The sequence below is a fragment of the Pyrgilauda ruficollis genome, unplaced genomic scaffold, assembly GCF_017590135.1.
Source record: "Pyrgilauda ruficollis isolate IOZ18807 unplaced genomic scaffold, ASM1759013v1 scaffold17, whole genome shotgun sequence".
Classification (NCBI taxonomy): domain Eukaryota; kingdom Metazoa; phylum Chordata; class Aves; order Passeriformes; family Passeridae; genus Pyrgilauda; species Pyrgilauda ruficollis.
Window position 1 is genome coordinate 8,394,835 of NW_024515875.1, and position 26,652 is coordinate 8,421,486.

Below are 26,652 nucleotides of genomic sequence, written 5' to 3' on the forward strand. Positions count from 1 at the left end.
TCTTGTGACCAGGGGCAAAGAGTGCTGCAGCTGCAGGCTCTGGGTGGAGAACAGACCAAGCTGTCGCGAAAGCGAGGCATTAGAGTGCCTGGCAATACACTTAGCCTTTGAGGAAACCCAAGAACACCGTAGTCTGGGACGGGATAGCTCCAAGGGACTGATCTTTCTCTTTGAGGAGAAGGTGACGGCACAGGACAGGCGAGGAGCATGGCTGGGTGGAGGAGAGCTGCAGAGCCTTGGAAGACCTGCGGGGCTCAGGGGCTGGGCACCGGGAGCAAGGAGGGCGGCGATGGGGAAACAGCGGCAGGAGATGTGAAGGAGCGTGTGTGCGCCCCAGGTGCAGAGGAGGCTGAACCACGGGGAGAGGTTCAAGAGTCAAATCAGGCCTCGGGGGCTGAGCAGCGGCTCCCGCCGCACAGCCCCACCAGGTGCGGCTGCAACAGGGCTCGGCTCCAGCGGGATTTAGGCGCCGGAGCCCCCGCGACCGTGAGGGCGGCCGCTTCCAGGGCAGGCGAGCCTCGCCCGGGGGCGGTGGCTCCGGCGGGGGCGGGACGGGGTGCGGGGCGGTGCCGGGCACAGGAAGCGGAAAGCGGCAGCAGCGACGGCGGCCGCCGCCGGGGAAGGTGGCGGGGAGCGGCGCGGCGGCGGAGGGTCGGGTCAGTGCCGGCAGCAGCATGGGACGGCTGCGGGAGGGAGGTGAGTCCGTCCATCTGCCCGTCTGTCTGTGCGGGGCCGGCCGCGGTGCGGGGGGGGGGGGGGGGGGGGGGGGCGGCCCGGGGGGGGACATGTGGCAGCCTCCGGCTCCCGCGCCTGGCCGCAGCGTCCGTGCCCGGCCGGGCTGTGCGGCTGAGAGCCCCGGCGGTGCCCGCTGCGGGGCCAGCCCGCCGCGTCCCGCTGCCCTGCCCGGCGCTTTCCGGCTGCGCCCTGGTTCCCGTGCCTGGGCGGAGGTGGAAGGCGGGCGGGGGCCTCCCTCCTGCCGGCCGGGGCTCAGCCTGCCCGCCGTGAGGCTGCTGGGGCGGCGGGTCCGCGATCTCGGCATCCCGGGAGAAGCCGCTCGGTGTCGGCGAGGGCCGTGGGCGCAGCAGCGCTGTGTCTGCCGAACCTCGCCCTGCAAGGAGCCCGGGCGCTGTTCGTGCGAGAGGCTCCGCGCTGGTGTGAATGCTGATGGTGCCTTGCCTGCCCACGCCGTGTGAAACAAACTGCTCTGTGTTCGGGCTCATCCCGCTGGGCAGCACGGGAGGGGCAGCGAAAGTGACGGGAAGGAGAGCTGCTGCGAAATAACACAGGGGGTTTGGATTTTTATTCAGAAGGTTGTCAAGGTGGTGAACTAACTCTCTTGTGCCGGGGGTTGAACTCTTTGAATTGCAGAACCGGTGAAAGCATAAGTGACTTGATGGCAGGGTTTTCGATCTGAGGAGGCAGGTGGGCGATTCAGTGACTGGAGGACTGGGATTTTTTTGACCCCGGGTTTGTCAGTAGTGAATGGCCCATAAGATCTGTGCAGCTATAAAGAGTTAAGAAATGGAGTCACGCTGGCTGGAAGTGCAAATTCGGATGTTATGAAGTGTGTTCTGTGATATCAGCCTGTGAGCTGACTTCAAGGAGGAGAATTGTGGAGAAGGGAGCTTCGGCAGTGCTTTGCCACCTTTGAAAAGCTTCGTTTTGACCATGCTTGGCTCTTTTCCCCCCACTGGGGTTTGGCTATTTAGCTGGCCACAGTTATGAGGCCAGCGTTGGCTCTGTGATCACTACAGTTGTTAATTTTGAAAAATAAATGTGAATGGAGTCTTGTAGAAAGCCTCCTTTAAAAATGTTCCCTATAGCTGAAATTTTGGAATAATCCCAGGCTGTACTGGAACGAGCCAGGCAAATATCTAACTGCTCCCAGCCACCGACCAGCAGCTCCCGGTGGTTGCTTCTGGCCTTTTGGTTTTGGTTACTAGTGGCAGTTGTTCCTGGTGGCTGTTGTCTTATGGATATGTGCACCTGGAGAGGGCTTCCTGTCATTGTGAGACTGGGATACAGTACTAGGGCAAGAGTACCAAACGACTGCAGTTGTACTAGCAGAACTGCATGTTGTGTTGTTGTAGCCTGCCTTCCTTACACCCTCACCTCTTACAGCCAAAGCAAAGGATGGTATCAGAAATGTGACTTTGCTGCTGCAGAGCTTGTGCTGCTGTGTGGGGACCTGAGAGGCAGACCTACGTGGAGAACTGTGATGTCCAGTTCTGCTGGTGGGAAACAGTAAGCTCATGTTTCTCCATGTCTGGTACTATCGCTTGGAAGAAGAAAATGAACCCGTGTAAAAATGATCGTAGTACTTCTTTTAATTCCTCATTAACCTGTATGTCTGAATTTTCTGACTTGGGTCAAATTAAAAATCAATGGTTATTTCCTCAGGGGTCAACACCTTTGCCCTCTCTCCTTGCAAGGGCAGAATGGCATTGGGCTTGTACAGATTTGAGCATGAGGCGGATATAGAGAGACTCCATTCTGTGGAGTCCCACTGTGCTGTGTCCTGGGGATTTTCTCAGGGTCTGTAGACTTCTTTTTTGTTTTAAATTTAAATAGAAAATGCAGACAGATATGAAGTGTGTTAAAGGAGGGAGTGCTCTTTCAGTAGAGAAACATTTTCCAGTTCATACCTTGTAATGCTAACTCAGTATCTAAGTGCTATTGCTAAAAGCAAATATTGAAAATGAGGTGTAGGTGCTGCCTGCTGGGATAGGCAGAGTCAGCGGTGTCTTGTGAGAATCTTTTCCCCATTTGTTTTGTTTTAAATGTCAGTATGGAAAACTGTATTCCTGTGCACAGTCCCAGGTGCTCTGGTGTCCTGAGGCTGAGGCCACAATACCTTGTGCCACGTTACATGGCTCTGGTGTTAAGAGGAGCACGGGAAGATCTGGCAGCATGGAACACACCCATGAGTGAGGAAGCAGAAGCTTTCACCAGTCTGAGAGGATGGCACTGAGGTGCAGTTTGCATGATAGTCTCAAATGCTCATTGTGCTTCAGAAACTTGGACAGCACAGATGTGGCTCTTGGAGTGGACAGAGGACATCCTCCAGGGAAGAGCTTCATAGATGGACCCCACGTAGAGAGCTTCCAGCTGTGTAACAGGGGGACAAGAGACTGGGGATTACTGCTTGGAAACTCCGCTCACCTGAGAGGTGGTTTTGCCTGGGTTTTTCTCTTGTCAGTTGCTGTGTTTTCAGACCTGTCTTGCTGCATGTTCTGATTAAACAGTAGATTGCTTCAATAAACCAAAGGGCTTTTCTTTCTGATATATCCATGTCATGGACTAATGATTTTCAGCTTTGGTGCTGGAAATTCCAGGGGATCTGTGAAATCTTTCTGAGGAGCCTCTGAGAAGCAAAAGAAAAGAGAACCTATTGCTAGAGGGCTTGAATTTGCTGACTACTAAATGGGTTTTCTTAGAATGAGGGGCTTGCAAATCAAGGGCATCTACCATAGAGTAAAAGCCATGGTTTAGTTTTATATATATATATAAGGCCAAAATTGATCTTATTTAATGACGTGCAAAAATAAATACAAATATTTTAGAAAAACCTTGTTTCCCAAAGCTCGTTGCCCGTTAAAACTGGAAGTCTTGGCTCTGTGAGTAGATGAGCATGGATGAACTTATGTGCTTCCAGATCAAGTTGCTGGATTGGGGCCTGCTCAGGAAATTCAAAAGCTAGAGGTTCCTGTGGCATTGCTCATAGGTCTTACTGTGTCTGCAGTTGAAGTTACGCAACTTCTCCTTTTCCTGAAGTGAATAATGGGAATGTGCTGCAGCAGTACTGTGCAGCCAAACCAATGCCAGAGTTGGAAAAACTTCCTCGCTGCTTAGTCTTCTTAATTGTTTTTACTTTTGAACCTTCAGCGCTTGAGGTTCAGTGTGTTTGATTTGCAAAGCTCTTCGTTTCACTAAATGAAGGGAAAAAAGATTTCTCAGTGCAATAGCTTGTGGGCATTCATTACCCCACAGACAGCTGGTGCTGTTTAACAAGTGAGGCTGACAGCGTTTGGAGCTGAATTCTGCGCACATCCTCACGGACACTTGTGGCTGCTTTGCGCTCCAGATGGCACTTGCAAATACGTACAACTTCATGAACTGACTGGTAAAACAACTCTAATTGATTGCAAGTTTTAAACAGAGCAAGATTGAAACTGTGCAAAGGTTTCAAAGATGAGCTGCTCTGGAGTTATTCGCCTCAACTTCACAGGGGGAAATCCATTGGGAAAGCATAGGATGTAAAAGGGAGCTGTTGTTTGCGTTTGCCCTCTTTGATTTAAAGATGTAACTTGCTCTTTTAAATTTCTCTTGGGCTGAGAGCCAAACTGCTCTCCCTTGAAGACGATCACAAAGCAAGCTTCATTGGAAATAGGATTGGGCTTCCAGTGTGGAAAATAGCAATTCAAAAGAACTCTTTTTGAGATTTATGAGCGTATGAAAAGAGGGAGTTACAATGAGTTGTGTAGCTGGGTAGAAACTGTAATTACAGTGATCTCTGCGGTATTCAGGGGTAACTATGTTTCTTCACTGTCGTGCAGGGTGCGGCAGTCCTCCTTGCCAGCACAGGGAACCAAAATTTACTTTGGGGTGCCCTTACCATTGTTTTCCATCTAGTACTTGGCTTCTTTCTGTCATCAGTGAGTAAGGGAAAGGCAAAGTGAGAGTGCTGGCCATACTGGGAGAAAAGTTCTGTGTGTACAGTTTATACGACTGCCGTGGTGGAGCAGAGGAGGCATTCCCATCTCCCCTCTAGCTGTTCGCTTGTGCTGCTATTCACCCTGATGTTGGTTTTGATGTTTTGAGCTGTGCTGTGAACTAGGTCACGGAAAGGATCCAAGACAAAAGCGTGGCAGGGGGGTGAAAAGGGATTTTTTGTTTTGTTTTCCAGCAGTGCTGTTTGCTTGCTGAGAATTGTGTTGACACAACTGAGAGTGGTGAACCGTGGTGCGGAGGTGGAAGCTACTTACACCAGCTTTCTTGTCAACGCTGAAATACAGTGCGACTGTACCCTCAGGCCAACAGAGCTTTGTTTCATGCAGGGCCAGAAGCTCTGCAAACAGACCATGCCTTCAGCAGAGTCCTGCAAGATGTAATGATCTTTTGTGAAGCCACTTCGATTGGCTGCGTTGTACTCTGAATTCACGCTCTTTGTGAAGGGATGAGGCCCCAAAATGATGGGGCTGCTGCTTTAAGCAGAACATTTGTTCTTCCCAGAGGGGTAGGGTAGGAATCATCATTAACAGTGATTTAGTAGTGGAGGTGTATAAAGACTGTGCTTAGTTTGGATATGGTTGTGTTATGAAGGACACATGTACAGCTTGTCTTCTCTAGGTGTCCTCAGGCTCTAGTAGTGGGCACTCTTGGGGTGATGGCTAATCCAGTGTTGACTTCTTCCAGACTATGCCACTGGAAAAGCTCCAACCTAGAGATGTAGTTTAGCTTGTTCATTGTCTTTTGGTCCCTTTCTTACCTCTTCCACAGTAGTTTTAGAAGCTTTTGTGGTGTAAGGCTGCCCAGCCTTCCTGCTGTGAAATGGAGCAGGAGGTGGGTAACTGGCTTGGCGTGGCTATAAGGAATGTGTGTTTGGACTGTGCTTCTTCTCCCTCCTTGGCTGGGAGTGTTGTCTATCTAGCAATCCAGGCTGCACTCTGTTGGACAAATCTAGGAAGCCTTCTTGACAATCAGTCTCAGTTGGGCACCAGGCAAAGCCTACTAGTGGTCTTCTGCTTTTTGCAGCTGAGGCTGGGCAGATGTATTTTGTTCCTGACTGGCCTGTGAGTGCCTCAACAGGAAGATCTATTTGGGCACTGGTGTATCCTGCAGCTGGGGCAAGGAGGAGGTGCAGAGTCCCTGAGTTCATCTTAGAATCATTTAGGTTGGAAAATACCTCTGGGATTACTGCTTTTGACAGTGATCCAGGAGACTTGATGGTTTTTGGGGGCCGCCTTGTTGACTTTTCACAGAGCTGTGTCAAAACCGTTGCTCTTGCTTATACAGAAAAGGAAAGTTGGCATGATCCAGCCTGCCCTGATGTTCCTGTGTTGGGCTTTTCTGCCTGGTGCCCAAGCACTGCCTTACTTCACTCACAATCAAATGGGCAGCGCTTGTTCATGGTACCTGCCCAGGCAGCCTGTGCATTTGCACAGCAGCCTCTACCTGCAGAAATGTTCCCAGAGGCCTCCAGAGAGGTATGATCCTGTGCTGATGAGGTGAGGGGTCAAAAGAGGAGCTCTATTCCCAGTCCCTGCCTCAGCTCTGATTATTTTACCTGGGATTTGGGGGAAAATTCTTTTATGTGATTAGAGGAAAAGGGTGGGAGTTTATACTTTCCTAGATGGCTAGGGAAAATATGTAACCCTTACTGATGTATGTCAGCAGCTCTCCTTGCTTTTCCTTTTCCTATAATGCAGTGATATGTATCTGTAAAGGTAATGGCTGTTCTCGAAGGGACTCCCGTAACATCACAAACAGTGGTTTGAGACTACAATAACTTGTCACCTTTTGTGAGGGTGTTTCTGGTCTGTGGTGCCTAATGACTGTAAAGTCCTGTGTAGCCATCTCCTCATAGTGCTTTTTGAACCTAGGGGGGTCGTGGCCTCATCTCCATTTATCAGAGGAAGGCAAACACAGAGAAAGGATTTTTCTGTGTTGCCTAGCAGGACAGTGGAGGTAAAAATCAGCTTTAATGAGCCTATTGCTGGAGCAGTAAGGTACAAGCTGTGTGCAAATCTAGGGAGTTAACGAGTGCTAACATCACATCCTGGGCTGGGGGATTTTTATTCTTGTTACAGTAATTATGCCATTTTCCAAACTGTGCTGTGCCTTGGCTTTGTTTTACTGTATTTAAATCCATCCTCATTCCTTTCCTCCTGAAACCAGGCATTATGGTCCCATCCTTATTTGTCCTTTCTGTATTCTCTGAGGCACAGCATGCCCTTAGAGACTGGGAATCCTGTACACAAAAGGTCCCCACGCCTTTCTGCTTTCCAAGAGCCCTGGAAAACCCAAGTGCTGTGCAAATACCTGCAGCTTTGGATGCAGTGGGGGTGCTGCTTTGCTTTGTTTCGGATTGCCCTTCCAGCCAAGGAGCCCTGTGGGGAAGAGGCTCCATTCTTTGGCACTGCTTGCATGTGGCAGAGCTCTGCTGCGAGCTTCTGTGGAGGTGTTAGTGGAGGAATCTTATGGCTGGCAAGAATAGTTGGCCAAAGCAGGATTTCTGTTGCTGTCCCTCTGTCTTTGATGAAGGAGAGGGATGAAAGAAGTGGTTGCCTTTTTTTATTGCTAACAGCTTCAAAAACTGCTGTGAGCCAAAAATTACGGAGGGATCTAATTTAATTTTAAGGTGCTCTTTTGCCCACTCTGAAAGCATGGCATGACTTTAGTCTTGTGTTGGCTGGAGGCAGCAGTTGCCTAGGCAGAAGGCATGTGAGAGTGCTCCTGTGTGCCACAGGCTGTGCCAAGGTACCTCTGTCCATAGCTGCAACCCTTCCCTCTTCCCTATTTGCATGTGCTTCCCCAAACCAGTGATTAACTCCCCTCCTTTCAATTTCTCTTCTCACCTAACACAGGATGTGGATTTGGAAAGTGGGATGATGTCTACGCTTCCTTCCCACCGGGCTCAGGGGTTTTGACATGTTACTGTTGGGAATTGTTCTAATGTTGCCCTGCTCCAAAAAGCATGACCCTCTTCTGCCCTTTACAGATGTGACTTCAGCTGCTGTTCCAAATGGAAGTACATTGTAGGAAGCTTTGGCCCATATAAGCTAGATGTGATCTCTAATCGACTCTCCCCAGTGTTATTAGTATGTGTATATTTAGAGATGATTATTAATAAAATTGAATTCTTCGAGGCCCGAATTAGCTTCTGGAGGCAAAGGTTACAAAGAGAGGGAGGTGTTCACAGTGCATGGATTGTATAGTAACTAATGCCTGTATGATGGGCACACCTTGCAGTTATGAAAACAAAGCAGGTTCAGACATGGTGGGCTGATTCTCTCCAGCATTTCTCCTAGGGAAGTTGCCCTCACCCCCATCCCTTCCCCTTGTAAATAGGCTGTAATGCTGCTGTTCTGAAAGGGGAGTTGTTTGGGCTGTGTCATGCAGGAGAAGAGATGTGGTGTCAAAGCCAAGCCTGGTCAGTCTTCTGTGGGTGAATTTTGGTATGTAAGGCTGCTGTGCCAAGTCACTGTCCCTACCAGGTGACCTAGACTGTCTCTTCCAGATTTTTGGATGAATGGGCTAAATTCTGCAAAACAGATGCACTGAATTAATTTAGAATTCTTCAAATGTGTATATTTCACTAGATCAGAAAGAGAGGCTGAGCAGGACAGGCTTGATGAGTGTGATATGTGGCCAGAGTGAGGGAATTCCTGCAACAGGGATGATGTCTTGCTTTGCTTAGAGTGCACTTCCATGCCTGTTTCTCCTTTCTTAGGTCAATCGTGAGAAGCCAAGCACCCTCCCTCCCCTCCCCTCTGATCAGATTCCTTTTAAGTGAAGCTCACTCAGTCTCTGGGACCAGATTTCACCGATGACTGGGAAGCGAAGAGTACCCAGGAAAGCACTTTTACCACGGACTCCACCTCAGGAGCACCAGGAACTCATCTTCTAAATAAAATCTGTGCCCCTTCCGTGCGCACCCGATGTCTGCTGCAATGGATACAGAATCAACATATTCGGGATACTCCCACTACTCAGGTCACTCCAAAAAAGCTCACAGACAAGGGTAAGGAAATGTTTATTTTTAATTACTTACTGCTCTAAGTTAGGATATGTCCAGTGGGAAAAAGAACTGTAAGCCAGGATAAAATCAGTGGACCCTCTCTGGAGGAGGTAGACATGGAATGTCCTCATGGGGAACACAGTGAGGAGACTTGAAGCTGCTAATTCAGTGATATTCAACCTGTTGGATGCATGCTGGGGTTATGTGTGGCCAAAAAGATTGGGATAAGCAATGCCAGCAGAAGGAAAAGATCACCTAACTCCCCTCTTAAAGGGTGAGGGATGAGTACAGTATCTGGGGAGAAGAGTGTTAGACTTCCTAAACTAATAATTGCTGGTTGTCTTCTGATGCCATTTCTTTATTCTGTAATAATAAGGTTTCCTGCCTCTCCCCACCCTCCTCCAGCCTACTCTGTTAATGGTGTGTTGAGGTTTTTTTAAATAGAATTTGAGTGGTACTTGAGTCGGCAACAAGTCCTTCATCAGTGTTGATTGGATTAGAAGTCAGGCTTTTCTGAACTTGAATAGCAAGTCCTTTCTGTTGTGGTAGTTCAACAGCCTGAAAACCCATCTGCTCTGAAACTTCTGATTATTTGGAACGTTTCCTTTTCTTTTTTTATCTACATCATTCTTAGTTTTACATGTAAAATATGTGCCACTTACTGTTTGCAACTTATTACTGAGCTGGTCCAAAATAATTTTGCAATTCGGAAGCAATTACCCTGTGTGGTTGGAAAAACAATTCTTCCATGAAGTCTCTTTGCTCACAGTCCAGTTATCGAGTAAAACATGTCTTGTTTGCCTTTTTTCCCTTCTTTAGCATCCAACCCCTAATACAGATTGTCCTTTTAAACTTAGAATGCTGTGTGGAAAGAAGCTCTCAAAGTTCAAAAAACAACATAAAAATCCTAGAGCCCGTAAACTGGAAAAAGTGTCATCCCATGAAACCTTTGGGCTTTGGTAATTCCAAGAGAGAGGCAGAGCTGGGATACTCATGAGTGTTAAGCCAGTCCCTGAGCACAGTGAGGGTTTGCAGTGCAAAAGCTGCTTCCCTGCCCATGTGGGAACAGGGAGGAAAGCATTGGTGAGCAGATTGGTGGGGCTTAATTCATCTTGAGATTTTCTCAGATGAGAAGCTGTGAGGTCTGCAAGGGTGCTCTGGAAATAAAGACTGGCCTTGTACCCTTGATGTTCTTGCTTTCTTTGTGAGAGGTTAACTTGAGGTTATTAACCAGTGGAAATAAACTTCACCAATTGTCCTACGGTGTTAAGGTCAGAGATGACAAGACTCTGCTTTGCAGGAAATAAAGCTCTATTGATTAATTCCTTGTGTTAACTGGGCATGTCCCTGCAAGACACTTTCTTGTAGGTGGAGAACTGTGTAGACCAGTAAATTCCAAATGGAATTGCCAGTTGTTTGTAGCATGCAGTCTTTCCTTTTAAGCACGGCACTGATGGAAGGCGTTTTAAGAGAGCGTGAGGTGGTGGGCATGGATCCCTGTCCTCCCCTCTGCCATCACTGAGGGGGTGGTCTGTCCCAGCCTCCAGGCTGTCAGCTTGTCTGGGCAAGGTCCCTTTCTTCCTCCTCCAGAGCTTGTTTTGTCACAGCCTGAGCCTACGTTGATCAAGAGAAGGACAAGCTGGCTGATCTAATGCGTGGGGCACCTGTTGCAGGTGGAAGTGCAGCGCCTTTCAGGCCCTGCTCCATGGAGTTACTGCTAACACTGTTCTCCTCCTCCTCTGTTTGAAAAAGGAGCCGGGACAGACACAAATCTCCCCGAAGCAAAGATGGCAGTCGGTCTGAGAAGTCCGTCACTATCCAGACGCCTCCTGCAGAGCCGCTGCTGGGGAATGACGCCTCTCGGGCAGAGGAGGGCCAGGTAAGGAGGCGGTGAAAGCAAACCCGCGCTGTGTGTTGTGGGGCAGAGCGGGGGGCTCGCCGGCTTGAGAGCGGGAAGAAAGAATTGCTTGCATGCTGGTTAGTGAAGAATTGTGGCTTGTGGGTGCCCTTTGCTCGTGCATACAGCCAAGGTCTCAGTCACTTCTGTCTTGTTCTGAGGGTGCTGTTTCTGACAGCACCAGTGCTAACCTGACAATTCCTTGGGCACTACTTTGACTCTCTCTCCAGAGTGTCATCTGTCAAGCTCTATAGAAACATCTGTCTCACTGTGTGTTAATTCAGCCCTTTCAGCTGTATGTGTATTTCAGTTTTTAACCAGGATTTGCTCCAGGTAATCTTGTAAAGTGCATTAGAACCAGGATTCCAATAGGGAAAGGAATCAAGAGATGTGAAACCGGTGTGAGATAGTTGTGAAAGAGGATGGACTCAGACAAAGCTAGTACATTAACAGGGAGTTGGTAAAAACTAGAATAATGCTGCATTTGGATTGTACCTGGGATGGATCCAGTGCTCTGCTCCAGCAGGTGATGTAGAGGTACATACTCATTTTCAAAGAAGGGCTGGTGCTGCAAGACCTAGAATGCAGGATGCTTCAGTAGCTTCTGGGCTGGATTTGGGATTTGGGGTTTGTTACTCCTTGGCTCTGGGGCTCTACTTCTGCCTTACAAAAAAAAAAAAAAAAGAAATCAGTGTGCAGTTTCCAGCCAATCTGTGTGTTGGTATTTGTAACAGTATTTGTGTACCTAGGGGTGTACTCATTTCATGTCCTGTAATTTGGTATTTTGTAATCAGTTGCTTCTTTTCATGAGTCCCAGCTGTTTTTTTCAAATAGTTCTGAAGGCACTGGTGAATTCCTAAGTCCTTGTTTTCATGCAGCCCTCCTCAATTAAAGCCAAAGCTAAATAAGTTGATGTGTGAGCCAGACTTTTCTCCTGGGGAGCAGAGTGTCCTCAGTTAGGTCCAACAACTGTGTACCACTAGAGATTTAGCCTCATATTTCCTCTCCTGTGAGGAGAGGCTGAGACAGGTGGGGTTGTTCAGCCTGGAGAAGAGAAGGCTCTGAGGTGACCTTATTTTGTGGCCTTTCAGTATCTGAAAGGAGCCTACAAGAGAGCCAGAGAGGGACTTTTTACAAGGGCATGCAGTGATAGGACAAGGGGGAATGGCTTTAAACTGAAAAGGGGTAGGTGTAGATTGGATATTAGGAAGAAATTATTTGCTGTGAGGGTGGTGAGTCACTGGAACAGATTACACGGAGAGGTTGTGGGTGCCCCATCCCTGGAAATGTTCCAAGGCTGGGTTAGATGGGGCTTTGAGCAACCTGGTCTAGTGGAAGATGACCCTGCCCATGGCAGGAGGGTTGGAACTGGATGATCTTTTAAAGTCCCTTTCAACCCAAAGCATTCTCTGAGTCTGTGGTTCCATATAAATGCACATTTTTTTGCATTAGGCTGTAGTCCACTTTGAAAAAGTGGCAAGAGTTGCAAGGGCTAGACTGTGACTAGGGTTGCCTGTTGTCTGCTGGGATGTAGCCTTAAGCTGCCCTGGTGTTCCTGTCCCTTCTCTTTTCTGCACAATTTTGCAGCTCATCAAATGGAGGAAACTATGCAGAACTACTTGATGCATAAACATAAAATAGTTGAAATGCTTGAATTGCAGAGGTGCTGTTAAAGAGTACAATGTGGAAGGAATATGCTGCTTTTCAGGACATACTACAATGCAGATCTCTTCCGGGGCCTCTGCTTTGGTGAGAAGTGACTCAAAAACCCCTCATATTAATTCAAGATGCTGACTATTTGTGGTTGGTCTGTCTCAAAACCCTACTGCTCTAGGCATGGGAGGTATTCATGTCTTGGAGTGCTTTAGAAGTTAAATCCATGGAGTTGGGAGTTGTTCCAAGTAGTTGTGCTGCTTCAGTCTAGTCCTTTCCCAAAGACTCTTTCCTCTAGCTCTTAAAAAGAAGTGAATAAAGGTTTAAAATTATGACTGTCTCTTTCAAGTAAGTTGTTTGGTCAGCATGTGCAGTTGGAGAAGTTTGAGGGAAGTTGTAAATTCTATTAATGACACAGGCTGCAGGAAGATATTCTTAAGAAGAAAAGCAAAAATGTGGTTCTGAATGAGCATTGTGGCTACAAAGGTGCCAGGTGCCAAGCAGCAGAGCCACATGCGTTGCCACTCTTTGGCATGCATTTGTGGGAAGCATCAGGAGCCTCCATGTGCATGAGTCACTCCAGCAGCAGCTGTGAGTCAAATCCGTACATGTCAGTGTAGCTCTTTGGCTGTGCCAGCACCTGGAAGGAGCAATTGGAGGCATTGTAGCATGGGAGAACCAATGCAGACATTGTGTGATGTTAGCTAGGGAAGAAATGAGACTTTCAGAACACGTAATGTAATCTGAAACTTGCTAGCATGGTGACTGTATTTCAGGTAAGCCTCTTTGTGAGTAAGTGGCTTCTGACAATGGCCTGGATTGTAATACCAGAGCTACTTGGCAGTCTAGGATCCTCTAAACTTAAAAGCCCCATACCTGAAAATATCCTCTGTGATCACCTGTGATGTGTTGGTTTAGCTAAACTTTTATTAGATTGTCAGCTGCTGAGGGCAGTGCTACTGTAGAGGAGAATAAAAGACAGTGAAGTGGAGGAACTTGCTGGAGGTGTGGTTGCTTCTATTAAGGATGGAAAAATAATGTGTGAACATGTTTTTGATTGTGTAACAAAAACAACTGGCTTGAAACGCTGAAATGAAAATTTCCCTTCCAGGTGCTTCTGTGGTGCGGTTGCACTGCAGAATTTGTGGGCTGGAAGAATACTAGTCCTTGCCCTGGACATGGGAACTGGTGATTACTACACTTTCCAAGACTTATGTCATGTAACTCGTTAAATGTGCTGGAAGTGGAACCTCTGGGGGTACAGTGAGTGGCAGAGCAAGCAGAGCTACCTGCTCTGCAGTTATGGGCTTTTAGCACCTGTTTATAGTCACTGGTTTGGACAAGTTGCTGTTGTTTCCAAACCTTTACGAATTGCCAGGGTTGATTATTCACTATGTTTAAGGTGTTGCTTTTGCTGTATATATTTTCTGGAACTTAAGGCTGTCATAGCAGTCTTTCCAGGCAAGAAAAATAGAACATCTGGAAGGAATAGCCTGATTGTTTCAATGTTATTTCTATTTATCTCTTCCTCCTTCAGGATGACAACTGGGGTGAGACCACAACGGCAATCACAGGCACCTCTGAGCACAGTATTTCCCAGGAGGACATTGCCCGGATCAGTAAGGATCTGGAAGACAGCGTTGGGTTGGACTGCAAACGTTACCTGGGCTTAACAGTGGCAGCTGTTCTCGGACTCCTAGTCTTCCTTACCCCCATTGCCTTCATTCTGTTACCCCAGATCCTGTGGCGAGATGATCTGGAGCCGTGTGGTACCGTCTGTGAGGGACTGTTCATCTCTGTGGCGTTTAAACTCCTCATTCTCCTGATCGGGACCTGGGCTCTTTTTTTCCGCCAACCCAAGGCAGACCTACCGAGGGTGTTTGTGTTTCGGGCCCTTCTGCTGGTCCTCATATTCCTCTTTGTGTTTTCCTACTGGCTCTTTTACGGCGTTCGCATCTTGGACTCGAAGGACACCAACTACCAAGGGATAGTGCAGTACGCCGTGTCCCTGGTGGATGCCCTGCTCTTCATCCACTACCTGGCCATTGTGCTGCTGGAGCTGCGGCAGCTGCAGCCCATGTTCACCGTCAAGGTGGTTCGCTCCACGGACGGAGAGTCGCGATACTACAGCTTGGGACACCTCAGGTAGGCGCGAGCCCTTGGAGTCCGCTGGTGTAGATAAGTGTGGCTCGGCTGTGGCGTGAAGCATCAGCTGCATTTGGGTCTGTGTTGTTGCTGGTTCATGAATCTTCCCCCAGAAGAATTCCAGAGTCCCTCCAAAGTTACCAAACTGAGTCTCTCTGCCCCGTCTCTGAGTGCCTCGGAGCAGTCCTGTACCTCGGAGGAGTCCTGTGCATTTCAGTGAATGAAAAAAAGCTGATGCCATAACTTTGGGATGGTCAATATCCTGATGAGATCTTTAAAATCCTTGTCCGGGCTTCTTTCCCTGTCTCCCTACTGGAGGAAAATGGAGAGCTTTCCTTGTGTAGTTGGGGCTGCCTTGTGCATTTTGGTTGTAGGGGCCAGGTGCTGCTTTGGGAGCAGCCCTTCAGGCTGTGCAGAGCATAACTGCTCAGAGACTCCTGAGAGCAGGCCAGGCCACATGGCAGGAGCTGGAGGCTTTATGTCATGATGCTCTTTTTGGCATTAGGTATAGATCAGTTTGCTGGGTTGGATGTGTCTGGGAGCCATAGGTATGACACAAGCATGCTGCTTCCACCCTCCTGCTGGCATTAGTGCTTCCCTTAGCAACGGTACAAAAAAGGACAGGTGTCTGAATTGCCTTAGTTCCTGTGTCCTGCAAAGCTCTCCAGAAATCCCTTAGTTCCTGTGTCCTGTGAAGCTAGCAGCTGAGCTCTGGAGATGATTCCCCAGGCTGAATGTGCACTTAAACATCTGTTCAGTTTATCCTGTCCAGACCCCAATGGCATGTGTATCTGTGGCAGATGAAGAGATTAGCATCTGCTGGTTTAAGGGGATGTAGGAGCAGCCTCCTGCAGCCATTAGCTTAGCAGTGGAATTGCTTTGAAGCAGATTTAGTGGTTGAAGCTGAAGTCCAGGAGTTTTCTCCTGGGTAAAGAAGAACTTGAGGCCTCTTGGGTGAAGTAGGTCTGGACTCTGCTTTGTTTTCCTTCTCTGTAAAATGTGAAGGGGAGAGAGAGCCCTTGGACGTGCACCAATTAGCTTAATTAAATGTCTCTTCCAGGATTTCAAAAATCTGTTGGTTTTCTTGTGAAATCACTTTTTTTGAGCTTAATTGCTCTGTGGTCAGTGAGCCAGTATAACCTATATGATGAGAGAGATGGAAAGATGAGTACCAGAGTTTCCCTGTGCTACGATATTGTGCCTTGAGGTGTGATGAGGCAGTTCAATCATAAGTGAATTCAGCAGAGAAACTTTGGTGTGTGTCAGTATTTACCCATCTATACACACACAGCAGATTTGGTATGAGAGAGTTTGCTTGGTGGTAGATTGTGGGTTTGTGTTCAGAGGAATTGAGATCCTACACCTGCCAAAGTGTGCGTGTCTGACTTGTCATTGGAGGCAAAGAATTTGCTTGAGAATCAAGGCCTGAATATTTAATAGTGCATATGTTAGAAGCAGTGTTTTCTTCAATTCTTTTCTTTGCAGCAGGGTTTTGAAATGAATTGCAAAACTTAGGATAAAATCTAAGATGTATGAAAACTTGTAACTTCTTTATTGGCAAGATGATTTCAGTTTTGTTTGGTACATTGAATGCAAGCCACGCAGCGCACGGATGCTCCAGTGTATTGTGTTACAGAAGAGGCTCATCAAGCGTGTCTGATAATGCTAAACTAGTGTTGCTTTTTCCATAGTTTGACAGATGAGCATAATATATATTGACATGTGTTTTGAAACCTGTGTGTCTTTCCATATTTATTGCTACAAAGGTAAAGCTGCAGGTTTGATTAGGGCCCAGTGTCTCACAGCTAAGGAAGAGTTTCTCCTCTCTGTGTGTTACTTACATGTAAGAGCTTCTGATCTTGATAAAGATTGTGGCTGCAATGTGACAAACTGCATAAAAAGTGAATGTAGTTAATATCTCCTTCAGCTTCTAAGGGCTTAGGATTGTGACATGTTTGTGAAACATGAAAAAAAATCATGATCATATTCACAGCATAATTTTGCAGAGTTTTCATTAAGGTCTTGTCATGCTAGTTGATGAAATGTAGGTCGGGGTCACAAGGGGCTGCTTTCTGCCCCTGATTCTCTGGCTGAGGCATGAGGCTGGAGTGGGAGGTCTGTTGATGGCAGAATGTGAAGACATGCAAGGACAGTCTGGATTTCAGGAAGGCTGGAGAGGCAGCCTTGTGGGTGTGCCGGAGAGGTGGTTCTAACTACGATGGAGTAGCCATGTACCACTTGCTGCTGCCTTTGGACTCTTTGCCACCGTGTATGCTTGCCTCATCCTAACACTTTTAAAGGGGTCTTGGGGAGGTTTTGAGCTGCCACTTGGAAGGAAACAGCTTTCTTTTACAGGTATAGCAATCTGGCTGTCTCCTGAAATCAAAACCTTTTGTCTCTTTATGCTCTCAAATATCTTAAAAGTTTTGATGACAAACAATCCATGGAGTCTATCTTCCTCAGCAGTCTAGTGTGCTCTGGAGAAACTAGTGGTGAGAAGGGACTTGAGATATCTGAGATTGTTCAGTGTTGCTTCTTGGAGTCGTTCTGGATTTTTTTCTTCACAGCAAAATTGTTGATATCACCCTTTTTAATCCGAAGATGGAAGCTTTCCAATTCTAGGTCTTTTCTGGTGAGGCAGAGGGAGCTGCTATGTAAGTATGAGAGCAACTTGTTTTCTGGGGAAGAAGGGAAGAAAACAATAGCTCAGCTGCCCTTCTGGCAAACCATGTTTTTGCGAGGCAGGGTACAGACAGGATTTTCCACCCTCCTTGGCTCCAGATGCAGTAAAGAAGCTGAAAGTGCTGAGTTAGGTATTCCACTCCACCCCTGAGAGCCCTAGGTCCAGGAGGGTAAGCATGTTTGGGACTAGTTCCCCAAATTTGTATTATAATCAGCCTATTAATAGGCTGTCTTGGTCCCACCCCCAGCACTTTGGCTATAACTTTTCTTCTGGGAGACTTGACTGCCAAAACGAACGTTCCCTTTGGCATTGATTCAGGAGCTTGGAGGGGGGAGGTAAAAATTAAATAGGAGTCTCGATGAGTGTGGTGCCAAGTCTTAGCTCATGGACTGCTCTGCTGCTCCTTCTGTAGGAAGGGTTGCCACACGGGGCAAATGCTTTCTGGTGGTATGTGTGGGTAAAGAGCAGGGAGCAGCAGAGATGCAGGAAAGGTCAAGCCTGGGAAAATGCAGGAGCTTGGGTGGGAATGGTGGTGAGACTTTGAAAGCAACAACAAAGGGAAGCAAAGGTGGGGGAGCACAACAGTAGGTACCTTCTCAGTCGAAAGGCTGATACTTTAGCGAGTGGAGGCTTGGATTTGCAGCTTCAGTTTTTCCCTATAAATAGGGATGCTGATGACACTTGTCATCCAGAGTTCGGTACTGTCTTTATGTCTCAGAAACTGTGTAGGAAGGATCTTGCTGGAGAAACCCCTCCTTTTCTGTAGTTAGGGTGCTAACCATATTGCCTTCCTATCCAGTGAGTACTCTTTCCCACCCTAGAGCTTTGCTAGTCTAGACAGCTCAGGAAAATGAATGTCTTGTAATACATGTGGTAATTACTGATCTTTCACATAGACTGGATGTTGGGCTGCAGTACAGTTAGTCTTGGTTTTCTGAGGTTAGAAATGTTTGAGAGTGGGTCCTCCTCCTCCCTTTTGCTCATCCTTGCAGCACGTATGTGAGGAGCAGAGCTGTGATAGTTCATCTTGCGTTGGGCTGTTTAAAGGAGTTGGAGTTTCAGTCTTCTTTTCTGTCTGTCGTGGTTTACCCCAGCTGGCAGGTAAGTACCACACAGCCCCTCACTCACACCTTGCTCTGTCGGGTGGGGATGAGAATCAGCAAAAAAGCAAGATCTGTGGGTTGAGATAAGAACAGCTGAATATTTTAATTAATGTGAAATATGATACTAATTATAATGACATTGATAATAGTACTTGTAATGAAGAGAGGAGAGAGAGGGAAGTAAAACCCAAGGAAGGCAAGTGATGCTCGATACAGTTGCTCTCCACCCCCAGACTGATGCCCAGCCTGTTCCCAGGCAGTGATTGGTGGCTCCTGGCCAGCTGTCCTTAGTTGATACACGGAGCATGATGTTCTGTGGTATGGAATATCCCCTTGGCCACTTTGGGTCAGCTGTCCTGGCTGTGCTCCCTCCCAGCTTCTTGTGCAACTCGTCACTGAATGGCAGAGCATGGGAAAATGAAAAACCCTTGACTTAGAGTAAGCAGTGCTTAGCAACAGCCCAAACATCAGTTTACTGGGAAGAAAAGTAACGCAATCCCAGAGAAAACCAGAACACTGTCCTTTCAGGTGTGGGTTTGCCTTTATGAACCGGGTGGCTAGGAAGCTGGTGGGGAAGCCTATGCACACCTTTAGAATCAGGGCTCAAGTTCTGCAGATGGCTGTGAGCTGGGCAGTGTTCTCTTGTCAATCTAATCAAGAGAAGCTTGGTACTCAGGAGTAGCAGTTCTGTATGGTAAAAGTGTGCTTGAACATTCCCTGTACCCTTGTTACCCATCTCCATTTGCATGGGTGTTTGCTGAACGGTGGCTTAAAAATTAAATTAAACTGTGGTTTAAAAATAAAGGGAACAGCTGTTTCCTCAAAACAAGTACCTGTCTCTGAAAACCCAGTACCTTCCCTGCAGGAATTATCAATACCTTACTGAGGGACCTGGTGGCTTGCACACACTCACAAAAGAAAGGAGGGGCAGACATGTTCTGTGCAAGGGGATCACGTTCAGTCTGTCTCCCAGCTGCTTTGGGTGTTTGTTGGGCCTGTTGCTTATACAGCTGATCTCTAGGTTGTCAGTATTTACTGATTAATATGATGAGTGCTCTCTTGTCAGGCATTCCTTGATGCCACTGGTACTTTGTTCACTACTGAGGGAATGTGTGGAAGGCTAAGGAGTTGGGAATAGGCTTCTCCATATTCCAGCCTGCATTTGTAAGCCTTGACATCTGATCTTGTTGCTCAAGTATACCTCCCCATATCAAGGGTGCTGATGAAGAGCATGAGGTCAGCATTTCAACTGTACAGAGTCCTCTTGTCTGGAGTTGTGTCAGCTCTTATGCTGTTTTAAAATCTTTTTTACTCCTCGAAAGCTTCTATGGAATATAGACACTTTGGTTTCTGTTTCTAGCATGTTTTTACCATGGGTTTAGGCAGTTAGATCTCTTCCCTGAGCAAGAGCTGCTGCAATCTTGCTGATTTCTGGTGGAGGACTGAGCCCACACATACACTTCTGGGATATTTCTGTTTCCAGAAGGGCAGTCAGAAGGGACTGCAGGACAAACACTGGTGCACCATAGTGCAGTGTTCTACCTGCCCAGCTAAATCCTGCTGGAGACACTCCAGTCTTTTCCTTCTCCCCGTGTGCAGTTTGTTTGCTCTGTGTTCCCAGGGACCTGAGGAATTACACTGACCCTCCTTTCTCCTTGGGGTTTCTTCAACCTCACCATCTTTTGTAGTGATGCATGCTGATGAGTTTTTACCTTGTTCTGTAGCAAAACATATTATTAACTCTCCTGCTGCTCTGATTGCAGGAACTTGCTAGAACAGCATGTTACACAGACTTTGCAGACCAGCTCTATTGCTGGAGCCTCCAACCTGTGTGAAATTAGCCTTGTTCTTGAATACGTTTTCCCTGTCCTGACATCTGTTCAAGGTGTCCTCATGCCCATTTGTGTGATTTTTTTTTTCCTGCCCATCACCAAACGGGATGAGCACAAGCATTGATCAGTCTCCCCTCCCAAGGAGTTCTGGGATAGCCGGCTAAATGGGTGTTAATGGCATCTGCAGGTGTGAAGCTCTTGGGGAAACTGAGGGGTCTCCTCCAGAGCAGCTTCTTCAGCACTGAGAGGTGTCAGACTTGTGACACCCCCCCTCTCCCAATCCTGTGTCTCTCCAGCAGCACTTCACAAAACTGTGTTTACAACCACCTTTTTGCAGCTCATCATCTCTGCAACTTCTTGCAACTCATCTGGGCTGCTTTTCCGTGCTCCCAGTCCTGAAAGTGCTGAACTTTGTTCACAGTGGGCACTTGAGCATTAGCACCTTTCAAACACCCCATGCCATGAAGTAGTCACGGAGTAGGGAAGAAAGCTCTGACTTGTGGATGAACTGATAATGACTTATATAGGAAGATATTTTCAGCCACATTCTTAACCATTTTTAATCAGGCCGTACTTTCTCCCTCTGCCTGTGTCTGCTGCCTCACCTCTGGAGGATGGTGCTGCAGAGATATGGTTGCTCTAGCCAGGAGGGTACCCTTGGAATTACAGAAGGGAATTTTCCAGTAGCCTCTGGAAAAAAAAAAAAAAAAGTGCTGTTCCCTGCTGAGTAGGTAGCACTCTCCTTTGATGTTCCAGATGAGTTATGGGAACGGTGCCTTGTTCTGTTTTACAAGGGTCTGTTTGGTGGTGCAAGGAGTGTGTTGCCAGCAAAGTTCAGCTAGGACTTACGACATGGGTCAGAGCAACACCTCATTAAGAGGCTGCTTGTTTGTGACAGAAGTGAACAGCCAAGCTCCAGGAATGCCAGGTACTCCTCATGAGAGGTGGGGGGAAGCCTAGGATGGACCATAAGTATTGACAACATGCACTACTTGAGTGGGAGTTTGTGCTTTTCTGAAAGGAGCATGTTTTCCTAGCCTTTCTGCATACAGTTTCCAGATTTTACATATGGCTTTTCATGTGGACCTGCTCCTCCTTTTGATAAAGGGGAGAGAGCTGAGGGAACTGAAGTGCCCACATCGTTCTACCCTTCTCCCTTCCTTGGACTCGATCCCTGATCCCCCCCAGCACCCTCTGTGCACACACCATTGAGCAGACACCAGGCCAGGTACCAGTCTTATTTGTGCTCCTGCAGATGCACCAGGCAGCAAGGGCAAGTGGTGCAGGCTGATTGTTATACCCTGGAGCAGTCTTGCATTTTTGGAATACTTAATACTTTAAAAGTTTACAAGCCTACTTGCAGATGAAGTGCCTGCTGTCAATTATTAACCCACATGGCCAGTACAGTGTTACTTGCTCCCTGGTGAGGAGCCGCTCCTCTTTCTGAAAGAGATGGTGTGGAGGAAATGCCATTGGGTTCATCTGTAGGGATTTCCTTTCTTGTTGGCTTGTCTTTCAAAACCAACACTGCCCAGAAGTCCAAGGACGGTATGCACTCCAGCCTACCCTGTACTTAGGGGGTTTGTTGTGGAATTTCTGTTCCACTGCTGTCCGTGCCCTCTGAAGTGCCTGTGTGTACCACCCACAGAGACAGATGGCCTCTCTAAGCTGCTGAACAAATTTTGTGGCCATGAAGGTACTTTTATCTTCAAATTCTGCAAAAAAAATCCACCCGCTCAACCTTTGACGTCTGTTTCTTGTGGTGAATGATTAAATACAAATATTCTGCAAAGAAGTGAGCTGTGTGTCCTTTGAGGGAAAAGAGGAGGCTCACACTTTGCTAAGAGGACAAGGAATTGTGAATTTACAGTTCTCATATAGCACAACAAGTAAAGTCTAATAAATATGGAAGCTAATTTTCCTGACTCCACCCTGAAGAAGTAAGGAAAAGTTAATAGGGAGCTGTGTGGTAGTAATAGAATTTAAAAAATAATTTATATATTAATGGCTATAAAATTGAGGGCAATATTTTCACTTATAACTTGATTGCCCCTCCAGTACATGATTAAATGGACTTCAGTGCTTAAATTTCTTTTGTTCAGTGTAGGTCAAGTGGGGACATCAGCTGACAATGTGGGGAGAGCTGTTCCCTGGCTGACAGGAAAACAGATTCCTGGCACAGCAGTAAGGACTTTGGCTGTGGTTTGGAGCTTCAGGCTGCTGACTCTGACTTGCATTCCTCTAGTTAGTCCTGGTAGAAGGTTATCTACATCCTTGCTGGGGCTGGATTTTTTCTCTCAGCTTGGAGCTGCAGGTCATGTCCCTGTGGCCCTAGTGTTGTTTGTCGGGTTGCTGAGTGCTGGTTATAAAATCAGGTGGCCCTTGCTTGTGCAAAGCTTGCTGGGGTGGAGCTTTGCAGGGGATGCTGTGTGGTGGAGGGATGCTGTGCAGAGAAGACTGGGCTGTGGTTACAGGGCTGATACCTCTCTGAGTGCAAAGGTCTGCTAGTGGCTAACGTGGATGCTGCCTCTTCAGGCCTGTCTGTGTGGCTTGCAGGAGAACAACATTCCCAGGTGTTTTGAGAGGAACCATAGAACAAGTTAAAGCTGCTCTATTGACTCAAAAGACAACCTCATTCAGAGTCCTGCCACATTAATCCCATCCCCACCTGGGAATCAAAGAAGAGATGCTCCTCTTTCCTGAGAGAGCATCTGACCAGGCAGCTATAGGATCAAGAGCTGAATGCTAAAGTTTCATGGCTGCAGCATTTAAATGTGAAGTCCTGTTACAGCACTGGAGTTTCACTGCCAGTAGAAGCTTTGAACACTTTGTTATTTTCTTGGAATTAAAGCTGTACTTCTTAGCTTTGACTTAAAAGAAGCACCCTAAATCAGCAACTAACCCCTTCTCCCACCCTCAAAAAAAACTACTAACAAAAAGCCCCGCCCTTAGTTACTTCATAACTATTCATGTAGCTTGGCTAAAGACTGGCCTTATTTGAAGCATGAACAGGCTTTAAATTATCTTGTGTAAATGCAGACTCTTACAAACTTCTTGCCATACCTCCCAGTTCCTGCATATACTTTTTTTTTTCATTTGAGGCTTAGACTAATCAGAGGCATAGCATGTGTGTATGTTGGGAAGAGAAAATCCATCACTGTTGTGGATTATGCTGCTCCCAGGAACTGGAAATGGTAATCCAGGTCCCATACGTTCCCGACTTCTGCAGGGTTCTTGGGTGCTGGAGCAGGACACAGGCTTGATCTGGAAGCTGATGGGTGCCCTGTAACTCAGGGCTTGGGGATGTCTCATTTCATCCCTTGTGTCTGCACTAAGTGCCTGTCTCAACTCACCCTTGCATGCAGGGTAAGCTCATGATCTTGCTCCTAATTCCTGTGGTCAGAAGGTAAAGCACACCTTGGTATTGTTCTGTCCCCCTAAATCCTAAATACAACCTGAAGTGTGTAGAAACTTTTGAAAGAGGTTACACCTCCCTCAGAAATACTTGGTACACCCCTCAATTACGTAAATGTTTGATCATAGTTCTGCATCACTTCTTAAGCTAATGCTGCTGCAGAAAAAAATCCTGTCAGCAGCCTGATCCTTCCTCACCCCTCCCAAAGAAATATTGTCTAGTTGCACAGCAGTGCAGTGGAGGAATTGGGGAGCTGGTAATTTATATCTCTATTACCCATGTAGCTTTGCAGTTTGTGTGTGTATTTTTCTACTTCAATTATTTTGCTCATCTTAATTTCTGCAGTCTTCTTAACTACCCTTGTGGTGTTTAGTGCTTACAAAGGCTTGTGGTGGCAGAGGAAAGGTTTGGTGGAGCTGAGGGAAAGATGCAGGTTAGAATTCTCTCATGGCCACAGACTTACATTCAACTTGTCATTGACCAGGAACCCCAGGTCCCTTTCTGTGGCACTGCTGTCCAGCATCTCATTCCCCCGTCTGTCTGTATGTCCGGAATTGCCCCATCCCATGTGCAGAATCTGTCAGTTTCCCTTGTTGAGCTTCACATGGTTGGTAATTGCCCAGCCCTGTAATTTGCCCGAGTCTCTCTGCAGGGCCTCCCTGCCTTCAATGGCATCAGCTGTTCCTCCATGTTTTGTATCATCTGCAGAATTGCTTAGTATCCCTTCCAGTCCTGTGTCCAAGGCATTTATGAAGGTGTTGAAGAGCATGGGGCTGAGGAAGGAGCCCTGTGGAACCCCACTAGTGACAGGTCTCCAGTCTGATGTCACGCCATTTACCGTAACCCTTTGTGCCTGACCCAGTTGCTCACCCATCACATGATGTGTTTATCCAGCTGAATGTGGACGTCTTGTCCAGTAGGATCCTGTGAGAGACAGTATCAAAAGCTTTACTGAAATCCAAAAAGATGACACCAACTGGCTTCCCTTGATCAACTACCTGGGTTACCTTGTCATGAAAGGAAATGAGGTTTGATAAGCAGGACTTTCCTCTCATGAAGCTGTGCTGGCTGTGAGTTATGACTGTGTTGTCATCACACTTTCAGGTGCTTTTCAGTATCTCCCAGAATAATCTCCATCACTTTACCAGGCACTGAAGTGACACTGACAGACCTGTAGTATCTGGAATCCTCCTTCTTGCCCTTCTTGAAAATCAGGACAGTGACTGCTCAAAAATCCTCAAGAGAAGCTTTGCAATGACATCAGCCAGCTCTTTGAGGAGTATTGCATGAATCCCATCAGGCCCCATAGATTCCTGCAGTCTGCAGGAGCCCTCCTTGGTGGGGCACGGCTCTGTCTGCAAAGTCTGCTCCTCTGCTGAGCCATGGGGAAAGGAGAGCCTCCAAGTCCTTGCCTCTCCTCCCCAGTCCATCTGACCTACAGGAGACCAGCCTTGGGCCAAGTGTGAGGGATTGGTCTGGAGCACCTCAGGTCATGTCCTTGAAGATTCAGAGCTGGACATGGCGCACAAATGGATGGCAGCTCTCCGTTTGGTTTATAGTCATATCTCCAGCTTTGGAAGTGGACTTTTAAAATTGTCTTGAATCATGCAGGTCTCCTTCCACAGGGCTCACTGGCCTCAATAATCTGCTCAGTTGTGCAAATGTTAACTGTAAGATTGACTTCAGCAGCCTCCCTGATTCTCTCAAATTGGTCATGGGTCTGTGTCAAATTGGGTGGGGACAAGTGGATCCCTTTGGACTCCTGGCAGCTGGATGAAACACCCACAGTGCCTGGGGAAGCCAACTTGTCCCTGCTTTGTCAACACCCATGTATTTCTGGGGTGCCTGTGTCTACTGTGCTGTGCAGGTTTGTGGGGAAGGCTCAGCAGCAGTTTCTTCCCATCACCTTTTCACTTAAGTTGCCCCCTTTGTGTTCTTCTCTCACTGCTTTCCTTCCCAAACTGCCCATTTGATCAATTGATGGAGAAAGCCTTTCACAGTTTTGGCTTTACTTTAGTGTGAGCAGACAATAGCTGGTCGTTTGCTTGTGGTTTTTTTCTCATGAACAATCAAGATAGTAGTCTCATTAGCTCCCTGGAGGATACCCCCACCACCTGGCAAAACCATATCGTGGAGACAAATGTTTGGTGTGCTAGCAATGCCCTTGGAAAACCCCTTTCTGAGCTCTTGCTCCTGGATCCAGTAGCTGCTACTCTCCAGGTCCAGTTAAAGTGCTAGTGGCTCCTGAGGCTGCTGGGTGGGGCTTGAGGTGTGGATGTCTGGCCAGGTGTTGTTTTGGTTCACTGCAGGTGTCTGGGACATAGCAGATGCGTGGCAGGGCACAGGCAGCTCCTTTGCCTCTCGTGTTTCGTGTCAGTGTCACAGCAGAGCCTGGAGCAATGAGATGCTGGTGGCAAGTGTTCTCTTTCTGGTTGATAAGGTAGTGCCTTTGCCTGTTTGAAGGTCTTGTATGGCATCGAAGGGAAGTGGGTGTCTAGTTTGAGAGCTCTTGGGGCATCTGCATGTGGTTATTGGTGTCTGAGGAACTGGCTGAAATGCAGCCCAAGCTGTGAGTGCCTGAAAGCTGCTGTTGTGCCCTGGCTAATCCATGAGCTGTACCATTTGGATTTAGTGGTTCTGTTAGGTACCTGCATGGTAAGTGCTTGACAACACCTCCCCACACACGCTGCTCCCCTTGGAGAGGTGGTCTTGGCTTAAGAGGATGTGGGCAGTTTGCTTTGGAGCCTGCTCTCCTGGCATCTGGGTTCCTCAGCTTTCTGAGGGAAAAGTTTGTTGCGCCACGTGTTCAGGCTTTCACAAGCTGCTCTTTCAGATGCAGCTCCTGAAGCTGCTCTTGTTGTACACTCACCCATCCCCATGGAGACAACTGGGGCCACGTTGCTTTGCCACATGTTAAACTCCCTTTGCTATTCTGTGAGGGGCTGGAAGGGAATCTTTCCAGTTACCTAGGCTGACCTGCTGCAATAAAGCCTCCTAGAATTGTATACAGGGAGCCTGGCAAAAAGCTTAGTCTCAGCAGGGGATTAAATCTTGGTTTTTTTCCAAAGAGAGTCCTCTGCCTTGCCTAGGAAGCTCTTCTGGTGCTGCAGAACCTCCATTGTTTCTGAAACTCAGGTTAGACTTTTACAGCTTATTTCATTTTCTGTCTGTTGCATATAGTGTT

General features: G+C 47.4%; 1 protein-coding gene across 1 annotated transcript in view; it reads left to right on the forward strand.

Annotated features, from left to right (window-relative positions):
* Positions 1 to 583: 583 nt before the first annotated feature.
* Positions 584 to 26,652, forward strand: part of VANGL1 (VANGL planar cell polarity protein 1) — a 45,731-nt gene continuing 19,662 nt past the window's right edge. Inside the window, exons 1-4 of the mRNA XM_041463918.1 lie at positions 584 to 696; positions 8,453 to 8,743; positions 10,493 to 10,619; positions 13,828 to 14,435. Coding sequence (XP_041319852.1) covers positions 8,661 to 8,743; positions 10,493 to 10,619; positions 13,828 to 14,435 — 818 coding nt within the window. The 5' untranslated portion in view covers positions 584 to 696; positions 8,453 to 8,660. The remainder of the gene's footprint in view (positions 697 to 8,452; positions 8,744 to 10,492; positions 10,620 to 13,827; positions 14,436 to 26,652) is intronic.